Source organism: Cryptomeria japonica, chromosome 5 (assembly GCF_030272615.1).
Source record: "Cryptomeria japonica chromosome 5, Sugi_1.0, whole genome shotgun sequence".
Lineage (NCBI taxonomy): Eukaryota > Viridiplantae > Streptophyta > Pinopsida > Cupressales > Cupressaceae > Cryptomeria > Cryptomeria japonica.
In genome coordinates this window covers 277,024,105-277,039,468 of record NC_081409.1, presented here as the reverse complement: position 1 = coordinate 277,039,468, position 15,364 = coordinate 277,024,105, and the positions used below count along the sequence as shown (strand labels likewise).

The window sequence follows — 15,364 nt, the reverse complement described above, 5'->3', positions numbered from 1 at the left end:
TTCTGCCCTCTGCTCGTGATCTCGATGTATGCCTAGTCCTATACAGAGGACGAGGACATTGAACCAAAGGGGGGTCCTCTGCAATAACAAAGAAATGGGTTAAATTCAAAACATTTTTTATTATTGTTACAAGTATTTAATTAATTTAAAGAACATAACCGTGAGACTCTTTATCCGATGGGGCGACGTCATCTTCCACATCATTTTGTCTAGCCTCGACCTCAACATGCTGAACACCCTCTAGAACCTCTAGAGTTGAAATACGAAAGGTTACATTAATCAATACACCAATTGCAATTAAATTTGTTTAAAGGAATAACAGTGGTCCTCTTTACCTGATTGGGGAACATCACGTTCCTAATGTTGTCTACCCGGATCATGCTCCACTTGGTCACCACCGACTACATGCTCTAAAATATTAACAAAAAAGGTTACATTAATTACTACACTAATTACAATTTGATTAAGATGTTTAATTGTATTAATAATTACATAAAAAAATCCAAATAACAAATGAATACCTCCACTATTGGAATGCACATCCAGACCTTCATGTCCAGGTTGTGTTCCACAATTAACAGGCTACATTCCAATGTCATGTGCATTGTTATCATTGCTTGCTTATTTAAAAAGAATATAGTCACTTTATGTTGGAACTTAACATCAAATAGATTATTGGTAAAGTATTCAATTTGAAATCATTTTCATTTAGCTTATTTACCTTTGTAATAGATGCATTAGAATCTCGTGTTTGCCCACTCAATTCTTGTAGCCGTTCAACCATGGCTGTATAGCCTTGCTGGTAGGCAATTCTCTTGTCATCTTCTGTGGGCGCTCTATTGAATTCAGAGCCCTGCATTTTTTCTTAGTATCGTGAATTTTGCTTGTATTGTTTGATAAAAAAATTTGTTTGCAATTTATAAATATTTTGATGCGATATTTCATTTACTAATTCTTACAATTCGTGCGACAAGTTTCATATAACCACCAGAGCCGAGTTTGTGTTGCCCATGCTTTTCTTGTCTTGCCTTGGTTGCCTTTGACGTGTCACTCAGTCTATGAAAAGTTTGAAATATGTAAGATTATAAATATAAAGAGTAATTAGTACATAATAACATTCTTAATAGTATCACATACCTTCTTCTGACATCTGGTGGTGTATTTCCTTTTTTCCTTTCAATTCTCTCCTTCGCATCCAAAATCAGGTCCTTCCACTCCCTCTCTGGAATCATGGGGGGGTGCTCGTACTTTACGTTCTTCTCTAAATGTGTCCTGTATTGGTCCTTCACATACTTTAGATATGTGCCAACTTTTTCAAGGACCTTGGTTTTGTCGAATGTGTCATTTCTGAACAACCCAACCACATGGTTTGTTAGTTCATCTTTTAGCTTTTTTTCTTGGTCATTCCACCTTTAAAGAAAAAACAAACTTGTTAGATTTAGAAATAAACTGAAGCTACCTTTGATATAGTTCAAGAAAAGGATCAAGGGAAAACTATTCTAGCAATGATATGAAATCAAAATAGTGGATTAGGGTTAGGTCACATATGATGTTCCATCTTTTACGTATGGTGGGCCCAAATATATGCAATGCAATGTCATTAAGATTTTTATAAAAAATATCATTTCTTGCAAAAAAATCATGGGATCTTTAGTCCAAAACGAGTGATCAGTAAGTAAATTACAATTAGATTATATATAATAATAATTTAAAAAGTATTTGGAACCTTTTGTATCTTTAAGGGAATCAATTCTTCGTCGCTCACCACCAATGTGGCCTGCAACGTTCCCATACTAGCAATACGGGAAGATCCAGGAAATGATGGTATGTTATCAGCAGTAGTCGCCTCTGGCGCATCCTCATGTGAATCTTCTGCTGCAGAAAATGAATCCACTATGAAATGCCCCAAAGAAAGAACGCTTCAAGAGAAATAAACACATAACGAAAGAGAGCGCAAAAGAGGGATCTACCAATAGTGGGCGGGTCAACATGATGTGCAGTAGAGGATGTCTGCATGTTGCGTGTTGCCGACATTGTAGTCGACAATATAGGTGGGGCTAACCTCGGATGAGGCGGCGTTTGCACATGAACATTGACAACACCTGAAGAATAATACATTAAATATATACAACATTAAATATATGAAAACTGCAAGAATTGTAAACAAGGATGAACCTTTGTTAAGAATTGTAAAGAAAGATGAACCTTTATTAAGCACTCGATGCTAATCTTAATGATACAACAGTATGAAGGAGGACAAAGGAAGGTAAATTTGTGACAAGAGGGCAGTGTAAAGGAAGAAGGAAGGAGACACCTTGAAGAACACTGTAATGTATTATGGTTTGATAAAATCAATAAAATTTTGTGTTTTGGAACTTGTTAATTGAAAATTTCTATGACAGTCACGTTTCATGCATTGTTTCAAGTTTCTTCTCATCAAGCAAATAGATTAAAAATGTCTAATCAAGGATTGGAGGGTGAAGTGTAATGAATTAACTTTGTTTTGTGCCAAGTTAGAGAAATGACTGCGAAGAATGAGGAGAGTTTGAATTGTTTTTCTCTAAACTGTCCAGAACCCTCAGTTTTGGGTCAGTCACAAGGGTTTGTTAATATCCATTGATGTAGTCATTAAAAACTTCTCAAATTCTGGAATCCTATTGTCAACTCAAGTATCTTTCATATTGAATTGTTCTTATGTTGAATGTGATAGTTCTGATATTTAATATAAGTACAGATCCAATAGCCAACAAGATGAGAGGGGGGGGGGGGGGGGGCGAATCATACAAACTTAATCATCCATAAAAACATCAGATTCAACCTCGGTAACATATATATCAGTCATATATCCAAAACTGTCAAACATGCAAACTCAAAAGCATATGAACAATATAAACCTCATAACACCAGATTTAACGTGGAAACCCAAATAGGGAAAAACCACTGTGGGATTTCGGACCCACTAAGAAATATAATCTTCTAGAGTATGCTCAGTTAAAAGCAAATCCTGTTAAAGATTACAAACACATTGCTAGATGTGACACGGTTAAGGGATTTCCCTCAGATCTGTTAGGATCTTCACTTTGTTAGAAGTGACCTTGTCAAAGGATTTCAAACACTCAATCAAAATGTCACCTTGCTAGAGGATTTACATATAAGACTGTTAAGTCCACTCGGTTAAGAGATTTTCTGTCACTTTCACAAAATAACAGTAATAAAAATCTATCTGCAACTTCACATCTAAAATGCTAAAGCAGATTCCTATTTGTTCAATACAATTTAGACATAGAACTAATCTTGTCTATCTGTTGGGCTTCTATACTCTGTTATTCTAATAGGTCTTCAAGCTTCTGTGCTCGGTAATCACTATGTAGCATCCCTGTGCATACACTTGCCCGCATACATTGTTCATCAACAGTTTCCTATTTATAAACAATTAGGTAACTGCTTAATCTCCTTGATCACATTTTCCATGATCAATCATATCCATCAGATCTTCAATCTTGTCCAGGTTCAATGCATCTTTCGATCTGAAAACGTTTTACCCCGCCTTGGAACTTGCATAATAGTCTTGGAACTTGTGCCAGGGTATTGCGGTTCAATCTGAGCTGTAGATCTTCATGCCGACTTTCCATTGCCTTAGATTCGTTAACAAACTTCTTCCACGACTTACCAATCATTGATCCGCTCCAACTCATCAGCTTCTTTCATTAAATACCACATGTAAACATTTAATGCATTCTGTTATAGCTCGGTTACAACTCGGTAACAACTCGGTGAATGCTAAACTTCACTCAGTAGACATTCCGCCTTCATTAATCGATAGCGATAACCTTAGGGTTTACCGACTAGGTTCTTTAGGGTTTACCGACTAGGTTCTTTAGTTGATAACATAGTATAGTATTAACCTTTACATTTTACAACATATGTATGATGTTAAAACAATCTAAAACATCATGATCTCATCATTGTCTGACTCGGTAGTAGTTGCCCATTGAATACCTTATTCATCCCTTAATTCATCATATTCTTTCCTGTGTCTTTTACCAACTTCTTTATAAGCTTCATATCATACTTCTCAAGATATGGCAACATCATACTGAATTAGAAAATCAATTTCTTGACATCAATGACAAAATAATAATATCAAGATAGTAAAACATCTTTAATCAGTTATGTCCATAATCATCAACAACCTTCTCAATATCCTTGAGAAATGCCAACAATCTTTCATTGTCTGTTATAATGCAATATTGCCAACAATCTCCCCCTTTGGCATTGATGGAAAAACCAATTGATTCGACCTTGATAGATTCGGATTGCTGTGATTCTGAAATGCTAAAATGCTCTCCCCCATACATTAGACTTCTCCTATTTTCTCAGTCTTCTTTCCAATCTGTAGTCTGCTCAGTTTTCTCTTAGTCTTCTCCTGATAGGTCTTCTCCCCTATATTGGTCTTCTCCCCCTTCATAGGTATTCTCCCCCTTTGACAACAATGCCAAAAAGAAAAGAACTAAAACATAATTTGTTTATGTAAGAAGTTATTTCCTGCTCTTGTGTATCAACAGAGTCTCGGTCAGAGCATTTGTCTTCAATTCCTGTTCCCTGTAATATTCTCTGTATTATTTCTAGTATTAATTCCAGTACACTTTTAGAAAACATCCTAAAGTGTATAACTCCAACATTAACTCCCAAAAGATATTCAATAGAGTCATCAGATTGATGCTTTCATCGAACTCGGTCAGTGAGTAGAAGATAGGGGTAGGACCCCTAACTTGCTTCTGAGATATTCAAAAGTGTCCTTTGGTAGTGGCTTGGTGAAGATATCTGCTATTTGCTCCTTTGTGCTAACATATTCCAACACCACTTTCTTCTCTTGAGCTTCTTCTCTAAGATAACGATATTTGATAGATATGTGCTTTGTCTTAGAGTGCATAACAAGATTTTTTGAAATATTAATGGCACTAGTATTGTCACAAAATATAGTTACTGGCTCGGTAACTTTCTCATTATACCTTCCAACAGTTGTTTGATCCATGCAATGTTGGTACAATTCAATGCTGCAACAACGTATTTAGCTTCTGCTGTTGACTGTGAAACACATCCTTGTTTCTTGCTAAGCCAACTCGCTAGTCTTTCTCCTAAAAAGAAAGCTCCACCAGTTGTGCTTTTTCTGTCATCAATGTTGCCTGCCCAATCAGCATCAGTATAAAATTTTAAATCAAAATCATTTCCTTTCTGATATACTAAGCCATAATCCTCTGTGCCTTTCAAGTATCTAAAAATTCTTTTGATTGCTATCATGTGTGTTTCTTAGGATCTGCAGAGAATCTTGCAACTATACCTACTGCATGTGCTATGTCTGGTCTACTATGAACAACATATTGTAGCTTTCCAATCATTGATCGGTAGAGTGTCTCATCAACAGATGCAGATTCATCATTCTTTGATAATTTACAGTTGGTAGTCATAGGAGTACTTACTGGTTTTGAATCCTCCATTCCAAATTTCTTCAAGATTTCCTTTATGTATTTGGATTGAGTAATGAAAATCTCATTTTTCATTTGCAATATTTGTAAACCTATAAAATACTTTATCTCACCGATTAATGACATCTCAAATTCTTTGCTCATTTCATTTCCAAAGTTCTTGCATAAAGAGTCATTTCCACAAAATATAATATCAACAACAAATATGGCTGAGATCAGTATTCCATTTTCATCATTCTTCATGTACATGTTGTTGTTCTCATTTGTCCTTATAAAACCAATCTTAATCGAATAAGAGTGCAATCTTTCATACCATGCTCTTGGTGCTTGTTTCAAACCATATAAAGCTTTGTTCAACTCACATACCTGATCTTTATTATTGTCTTCAACAAATCCTTCAGGTTGTTCAATGAAAACTTCTTCTTCTAATATTCCATTCAGAAATGCAGATTTGACATCCATTTGATATATCTTGAAGTTCTTGAAAGTAGCATAGGCCAACAATGTTCTTACTCCTTCAAGTCTAGCAACAGGTGCAAAAGTTTCACCATAATCAATTCCTTCTTCTTGTGCATAAGCTTTGCAAACTAATCTTGCTTTGTTTCAAATGTCCTCCCCTTTTTCATTTAGCTTGTTTCTGAAAATCCACTTTGTACCAATTACATTTTTATCCTTCGGTCTTGGGATTAGTGTCCATGTGTCATTCTTCTTTATTTGATCAATCTCTTCTGTCATAGCATTTACCCAATCTTCACTGTTAAATGCCTCTTTTACTATTCTCGATTCAAATTCAGATATCAAACATGTGTTCTGTCTCAGTTTGTTCCTTGTCATCACTAGATCATCCTTATCTCCTATAATCTGACTTGGTGCATGATGTCTTCTGACATACTTGGCTAATATAGGCTTGGTAGGCTTTGTATGATCTTCTTCATCACTCGGTAATTGGATATTTTCTTCATTTTCTTCAACAGTTTTCTCGGTAGGACTTCTCGGTTGCACATAGACAAATTCATCATAGTCTTCTGGTTCTTTGGAATTTCCTTCATCATTTCTTTCTGCAAATTCATCAATTTTCACATTTGCACTTTCTACTATTTTGTTAGATGATTTGATCAAACATTTAAATGTTTTGCTTCTAGAAGAATATCCTAGAAATGTTCCTTCTTCACTTTTCTGATCAAACTTGCCATTTCTATCATCTTTATGAACGTAGCATCTACTTCCAAAGATTTTAAAATAACTAACATTAGGTTTCTTATCATACCATATCTCATATGGTGTCTTCAAAGTACCTTTCTTCAATCGAACTTGGTTCAAGGTGTAAACAACTGTGCTTATTGCTTCTCTCCAAAATGTTTGTGGCACCTTCTTCTTAATCATCAGTGTTCTAGCACAATTCACAATAGATCTGTTTCTTCTTTCAGCTATTCCATTCTGCTGTGGAGTTCTCGGTGCAGAGACTTGTCTTTTAATACCATGATCATTGCAGAATAAGTTGAATTCATCAGATGTGAGCTCTCCTCCTCTATCTGATCTAAGACATTTTAGTTATCTTCCTGTTTCATTTTCAACTCTTGCCTTGTACCATTTAAACATTTGAAAAGCTTCTAATTTTTCTTTTAAAAACATTACTGACATCATCCTTGAATAGTCATCCACAAATAATATGAAATATTTATCACCATAATAACTTTGAAATTTCATAGGACCACAAAGATTAGTGTGTACTAGATCTAAAATTCCCTTAGAAGTGTAAGACTTACTTGTAAAGCTTGATCTTGTCATCTTACCCATCTAGCATCCTTGGCACATAGCATTCTTAGGTTTTTCAAGACTCGGTAGACCTCTTACTCTGTGCTTCTTACTTATCTTGATCAGGTTATCAAAATTTACATGACAAAACCTCTTATGCCATAGCCAGGTATCATCAATCTTTGCATACAAACACTTATTCCGAGTTGAGTCAAGGTGAAATGTATTACCTTTTGTTTGTGTCCCGGTAGCAGCTAACTTTCCATTCTTGTCATGAACTTTGACAATTCCTTTCTGAAATTCTATTCGGTAACCTATGTTGTTTAGCTATGCTACACTCAACAAATTGTATTTCAAACCTTCAACCCAATAGACATCATTGCATCTTGCTTTATCAAGAAGTGTTATAGATCCTTTACCTCTTACCGGACATGGTGCATCATTACCAAATCTAACATAGCCTCCATCATAATCTTCTAACATAACAAACTTGTGTTTATCTTCTGTCATATGATGTGAGCATCCACTATCTATAATCCAAGAATCATTAGTGTTTATGTGAGATATTAGGGCTTTTTCTTCATACCTTTCTTCATCTGATCCATCCTTGATAGCCACATAAACAACTTCCTCTATATCAGTCTCATCTGATTTATCATCGTTAGATTCCTCATCAGCTAATAAGCATGTCTTTCTATCTCTTCTTCTGAAGTCTCGGTGTCCTCTGTAATGGTTATCTTTCTGTCTATCATCTCGGTAATCTCTCTTTTCAGTAAAATCTTTGTCAGGACAATTAGAAGCCATATGTCCAATCTTATCACAATTGAAACATTTCAAAGATAGTTTTCCTTTATACTTACCTTTGCCTCTTGGTAACCTTTTCGCTAATAGTGCTTCAAACTCTTCTTGCTTTCTGATTTCTTCATACAGTTTGTGTACTGCTTCCATGTTCTTCTGAAATCTTTCACTTGCTCCACTGTGATCTCCTTCAGAGTACTTATACTTTCTTTCATTGTAATCATTAGATTCATCAAGATGAAAAGAACTAAATGTAGATTCAACTTTATTTACCGAAGATCCACTGTTATCAAAATTACTTAGCTCAAATGCATGTAGCTTACCAATAGTAGCATCCAAGGAAACTGGCATATTAGGTACAAACCTCAATTCATTGATTGCTGAGACTCGGATTGCATAAGCTGGTAGAAGGGTTCTTAACAACTTACTTGTTATATCTTTTTCTTCAATAGTTCCACCTGCTCCTTTGATTTGATTGACAATCTCCTTTAGTCTTGTACTGTACTGAGTTATGTTCTCACCTTCATTCATCCTCATAGATTCAAGTTGTCCTCTTAAAATATCTACTTTTGCTCTTTGAACATGTTCATCTCCTCCATATACTGATATGAGCTTATTCCACATTGCCTTTGCATCATTGTAGCCTTCTAGATCATTAAACTCTGAATCGGTCAATGCAGATGTTACTTCAATCATTGCTTGAATATGTTCTTGCTTTGCCTTTATCTCTTCCATAGTCAATGGATAGGTGCTCGGTGTGACAAAATCATTCTCTAGATAGTATACAACATATTCTCCAACTCCTGATAGATGTAGCTTCATCCTTTTCTGCCATGTAGAGAAATTTGACTTGTTCAACTTCGGTGCATCCCTCTTATACATCTTTGGATCTTTAACTCAAGTGCCTTTAAACTTTCCTTTCAGAGTCCAAAGCTCTGATACCAATTGATAGTTCTGATACTTAATATAAGTACAGATCCAATAGCCAACAAGATGAGAGGGGGGGGGGTGAATCATACAAACTTAATCATCCATAAAAACATTAGATTCAACCTCGGTAACATATATATCAGTCATATATCCAAAACTATCAAACATGCAAACTCAAAAGCATATGAACAATATAAACCTCATAACACTAGATTTAATGTGGAAACCCAAATAGGGAAAAACCACTGTGGGATTTCGGACCCACTAAGAAATATACTCTTCTAGAGTATGCTCGGTTAAAAGCAAATCCTGTTAAAGATTACAAACACATTGCTAGATGTGACTCGGTTAAGGGATTTCCCTCAGATCTGTTAGGATCTTCACTTTGTTAGAAGTGACCTTGTCAAAGGATTTCAAACACTCAATCAGAATGTCACCTTGCTAGAGGATTTACATATAAGACTGTTAAGTCCACTCGGTTAAGAGATTTTCTGTCACTTTCACAAAATAATAGTAATAAAAATCTATCTGCAACTTCACATCTAAAATGCTAAAGCAGATTCCTATTTGTTCAATACAATTTAGACATAGAACTAATCTTGTCTATCTGCTGGGCTTCTATACTCTGTTATTCTAACAGGTCTTCAAGCTTCTGTGCTCGGTAATCACTATGTAGCATCCTTGTGCATACACTTGCCCGCATACATTGTTCATCAACAGTTTCCTATTTATAAACAATTAGGTAACCGCTTAATCTCCTTGATCACATTTCCCATGATCAATCATAGCCATCAGATCTTCAATCTTGTCCAGGTTTAATGCATCTTTCGATCTGAAAATGTTTTACCCCGCCTTGGAACTTGCATAATAGTCTTGGAACTTGTGCCAGGGTATTGCGGTTCAATCTGAGCTGTAGATCTTCATGCCGACTTTCCATTGCCTTAGATTCGTTAACAAATTTCTTCCACGCTTACCAATCATTGATCCGCTCCAGCTCATCAGCTTCTTTCATTAAATACCGCATGTAAAAATTTAATGCATTTTGTTATAGCTCGGTTACAACTCGGTAACAACTCAGTGAATACTAAACTTCACTCGGTAGACATTCCGCCTTCATTAACCGATAGCGATAACCTTAGGGTTTACTGACTAGGTTCTTTAGGGTTTACCGACTAGGTTCTTTAGTTGATAACATAGTATAGTATTAACCTTTACATTTTACAACATATGTATGATGTTAAAACAATCTAAAACATCATGATCTCATCATTGTCTGACTCGGTAGCAGTTGCCCATTGAATACCTTATTCATCCCTTAATTCATCATATTTTTTCCTGTGTCTTTTACCGACTTCTTTATAATCTTCATATCATACTTCTCAAGATATGGCAACATCATACTGAATTAGAAAATCAATTTCTTGACATCAATGACAAAATAATAATATCAAGATAGTAAAACATCTTTAATCAGTTATGTCCATAATCATCAACAACCTTCTCAATATCCTTGAGAAATGCCAATAATCTTTCATTGTCTGTTATAATGCAATATTGCCAACATAATGGTTGTACAGAGGTCAAGAAAACTAGTGCCCTAGCAGACTGAGACATAGTTTTCCCTGTTTTGGGACAACAAACCATATTGTTTTGTTGAGTGATGTCCAATGGGTTGAAATAGGACTGTGTTGATGAAATAAGGTTGGAACAACTCTAAATAACCTTCCCCAGTATGATGGACATTGATCCTAAGGTGTTGAGGCACTAAAAATGGCACAAGTACAATGTTTATGGGTTGCAAACTATGTTTGAAGATCTAATATGTCTGAGACAGTATCAAGTATGATGTGTTTTTGGGTGCTCAAAGTGATAAGCCAAGAAAGTTTCAATCTACTTGTTTGATCATGATAATCACAATGAATGGTAGTTTGGGTTCCTTATTTTGCAGTTTTGGAATTTGTAAGGATTCTATGAGTAAGTGCAGATTATGAGTTCTTGGGCAGTTGGAGCAGACTTTAATGAGATGAGGATAGTGAAAGAACACTCTTGGAGGATAGGGGTAAGTATATGTTAAGGTTTGATGGTTGAAATAATTGGTATTTTCACAATGTTAAGGCTAACATGGAGTTGCTTGAACATGTAACTTGTCTCCTTGGAAGTTGAGCTCAAGTAGAATGTGAGCTCATGTCAAATGTGACGAGCTTTAAAAGGAGAGAGTATCATATAGTGATAGATGAGTTGATAGTGAAGAACAAATCATAATACGAAGCTCTCAAAAATTATAAGTGATGAAGTGAGAGGTTGATCCAAGTCAAGGATCTAGAAAAAAGATGTGTTGGGGGTTTGTTGAGAACAAGTGAAGGGATGTGTAAGGGGGTTTGTTTTCCTAAGGTATGAATGATCAGTCATGAAGAGAATCAACTAGATCCCTCTACATCAACTACATAATAAATATATGATCAATAACACTAGCATTAAAAAAGCAAGTTCACAAGTCCAAAGGAGGAGTAGTTTTAATGTATAGAACATGGTCATCACCTAAACTACCTGCAATACCCTGATCATGGCCACCAGGTTGATGAGGACACATAAAATCCTATAAAAACTGTTAGAGTATTCGGGTATTTACTTGATTAATTAAACATTCTTTGTTTAATTATTTAAGTTCCCTTTATCTCTTTTACACTTAAGCTAACTTTAGGTGCATATAATTAATTATTTCAATTAATTATTATGTGCAAACCTAGTTTTTCCCTTTTAGGGTTTCTTGACCTATTAAAGGTTGAGTTCTTTCTTTTCATTGTAAGAATCACATTACATATTTTTGTGAATATTGAGCTCTCTCTTTTTGAGCATATTCTCTGTGTTTTGTATGTTCTTCAGATTTTGCTTCATTGCTTCTCCTTGTAACAGGTTATTCGGCTTGCACAAGATCTTCAGGCTCCTGTGGTGTTGTATTTTCTCAACTCCTATATGGTATTAGAGCTTCAGATCTGCAACTGCCTGTTCTTGTTTTGAGAATTTTTGCTTTGGAAGCAGATCTGGGGTTTTAGGAATTTTTTATGTACCTAGGGTTTGAGCTTTTTTCTGAGCACTTTGGGCCTAAACGGACCTCACCATCATGCTCAGAAGGCCCAAAAACCCCTATGGTCATATAAAATTCGACCATTTTTGGTTCTTGAGCCTCTGGGTGAAATTTTTTCTCAAATCCAGGCCGTATGGCCCTGGCAAGTAGATCGAGAAAAAAATTTAATTTTTTTTTTTTTTGCCTTTTTACGGCATGCAGGCCGAAATTTGCTTTTAAATTTTTTTTTGAAAAAAAAGCGAAAAAAAAGGAGGTTTGTTTCTTTTTAAGAAAAAAAAAAATTTTTGGGAAATTTTTTTTTGCGGTTTGGGGGTACCGCAGGGTACCGAACTGACAAGCCTGTCAGACCTGTCAGTCCGGCCTCTGCGGCCCCCGCCGGCGGCCCCTCCGACCGCCACCGGCTGCCCTTTCCGGCCCCCGCAGCAGGTTCTTCTCGGCCTCCTGCCGGCTCCCGGCCCTCGCCGGCTCCTCCTTGCGGCTGCCGCTTCTCGGCTGCCCCTTTGCTCGCCGCCGCGCTTAGCCGCTGGCTTCTCCGGCCGCCGCTTCCCGATAGCACTACCTCCCCGCCCGCCACTACTCCCTGCGCCGCCGCCTGCCTGCGGCCCCAGCTCGCTGCTCAGCCTGCGGCGTCCGCCCTGGCCCCCACCACTCCGGCTCCCCGACCCTTTTTTCTGGCTGGCCACTGCTCCGCCACCGGGCCACTGCCCAGCCACCGAAGCTCCACCCGACTGCCACTGGTGCGCCACCCACTGGCCACCGGACCACCAGCAAGCAACCAAACCCCCTTTTTTGGCTTTTTCAGGGGGGGGGTTTGGTTTTTTGGCCCTATCTTGGGCATAAGGAGTCATTTTTTCGAGAACGAATAGGCGTCGGAAAGCTGGTTCCGTGGCCGACCTCATGGTGTTGGTAATTTTTTCCAATTTTTCTGTTTGACTATGTTTTTTTACAGTCAAAGTGAGGTCTCTTTTTTGCACTCCGGGAGACGTAGAATGAGCATCCGACCTCCATTTTTCGAAAACTTTATATTTTTGAAAAGCGTGTTCTATGTACTTTCCAGAAATATGAGTTTTTTTTTTTCCAGATTCTACTCCATGCAAATTTTATTCAGTTTTTTGCTTTTCAGCACTCTGGTGGATATCATGGTTGTTTCAGGTCCTGGGATCTCTTTTCTGAGTAGGGTGTCTCTGTTTTGATTCTCGTTTCTATTTCCAGTCTTCTTATCATTGTAGCTTGTAATTATGCAAACGAATTGAGATAAAGTGCCATCATTCATTGTTTACTTGGAATCTTGCATATCTTGTGTCTCGTTGTACATGCACTGTTGGTCAAGTGCCATGAGGGGGTTGATGTTTGCCTTTGTTTGCCATCTTCCTTTGTCAAGTGAGTGTTCCTTCCATGACATTCGACTCATGATGATGTGTCTCAGCACCTTTGATGTTCTTGGTTCTTCGTCATGCAGTTGTTTTTGGCTGTCCTTTTCAGTGTTCCTGTCCCTCTCCCACTTCCGCATTATGGGGAGGTTTATCCTGTTGGTTCTAATGCTTCCGTGGTTTGATTGATCAGCTCTTCAGGCTTTGGTTTCTCATGCCATCTGTATCTTTGATTTCAGTTGTTTTGCCTTGTTTGCCTCCTGATTCGAGTAGTGTCATTTGAGGGCACTCATGCAGATTACAGTCTTCTCTACCTGGTCATGTTCTAGTTCAGTGGATGTTCTACAGATCAGCAGTTATTCTTCGACAGAGTTTGCAGGGTCTTCATGCTTCAGTGATATTTTTTCCATTTCTTTTTGGAGTAGAGTTTTGTTCCCACGTGGTTTTCTCTATTTCTCCAGTTCATAGAGATTTCATTGTATTTGGGTACCTGATCAGGCCTTGTTGCCGGGACCCATCTTTATTGCTTTCAGTAGCTGTTCTAGGTTTTAGCTTCTCCCTAAGTCTAGCTTAAGGGGGGGTGTTAGAGTATTCGGGTATTTACTTGATTAATTAAACATTCTTTGTTTAATTATTTAAGTTCCCTTTATCTCTTTTACACTTAAGCTAACTTTAGGTGCATATAATTAATTATTTTAATTAATTATTATGTGCAAACCTAGTTTTTCCCTTTTAGGGTTTCTTGACCTATTAAAGGTTGAGTTCTTTCTTTTCATTGTAAGAATCACATTACATATTTTTGTGAATATTGAGCTCTCTCTTTTTGAGCATATTCTCTGTGTTTTGTATGTTCTTCAGATTTTGCTTCATTGCTTCTCCTTGTAACAGGTTATTCGGCTTGCAGAAGATCTTCAGGCTCCTGTGGTGTTGGATTTTCTCAACTCCTATAAAAACAACACGTACATATTTTAGTTAATGACATAAAAGAGAATAAAATATAAACCATTATTGAACTTTTGTTATAATTAAAGCTTTCATTACTGCTTACTTGCAAGTTTTGTGTTGTCTGCATCAACTATTGCACCCTCTCTTTTATTTCATCGGTCTGAGGGCTTATGGATGCCAAAGCAAGAATCTCTCTATTAATTTTCCTAATAGACTTTTTCATCATTTCTATAGGGTTTGTGGTAAATGCGATGTCATCATCGCATAATACTGTTGAGTCCACATCCCTATAGAGGTGCTGAGGTACTATAGGTCCCTTTCCCTTTCTCCGAACATCTGTCTGTGACAAGAATATTATTAACACTATCAAAACTACTTCAAAACACTCAAGAAAAGAACATAATAATGCAATAGTTTGCTTCTATCTAATTTGTACAATTACAATGAGGTTTACTTGCTTGGTAGAAGTGTCAGGACCTACATCCCCGTCTGTGCTATGTGACGGATCCATGTCCCCCCATGACAAAGAAAAAATTTAAAATTGTTAGCGAAATGAAACCAATAGACTTAGTAAAAAAACTTAATAATAAAATGGCATATTGGAGTCATTAATTGGAGGTTGGTTTAAATGGTATATAGTACGTACCACCCCCATGATAGTAACTTTGTTTGTATCTATACGATTCAAATTGTAATCGATTAGCAGCTCTTCCCTTGCACTTATTGATTTTATCGCACATACGAATACACGATTTCCCTCACACGCCTCAAATATGCAATTGGGTTGCTTATTAGTTGACCGAGGTTGCGTACTATTTATAAAACCTACAATATTCCATGTTGCTTTTAACCTTCCATCAATGTATACAACCACTCATTTACTTTGATCATTATCTTTCTATTGTATATAATTTGCTGACAGTGCATACCTACGCATACTTTTTTTATATCCAGCAATTTGCATCCAATTTTTGTAATTGTAACAAGGTCTGACA

The 15,364-nt window shown here is 36.8% G+C and overlaps 1 protein-coding gene across 1 annotated transcript in view; it reads right to left on the bottom strand.

The window, feature by feature from the left end:
* The window catches only part of LOC131875873 (uncharacterized), a 33,532-nt gene extending 18,652 nt beyond the window's left edge, over window positions 1–14,880 (bottom strand). The window contains exons 1-2 of the mRNA XM_059220575.1: window positions 14,851–14,880; window positions 12,381–12,803 (exon numbers count right to left, since the gene is read on the bottom strand). Coding sequence (XP_059076558.1) covers window positions 12,381–12,803; window positions 14,851–14,880 — 453 coding nt within the window. The remainder of the gene's footprint in view (window positions 1–12,380; window positions 12,804–14,850) is intronic.
* Between the last annotated feature and the right edge of the window lie 484 nt (window positions 14,881–15,364).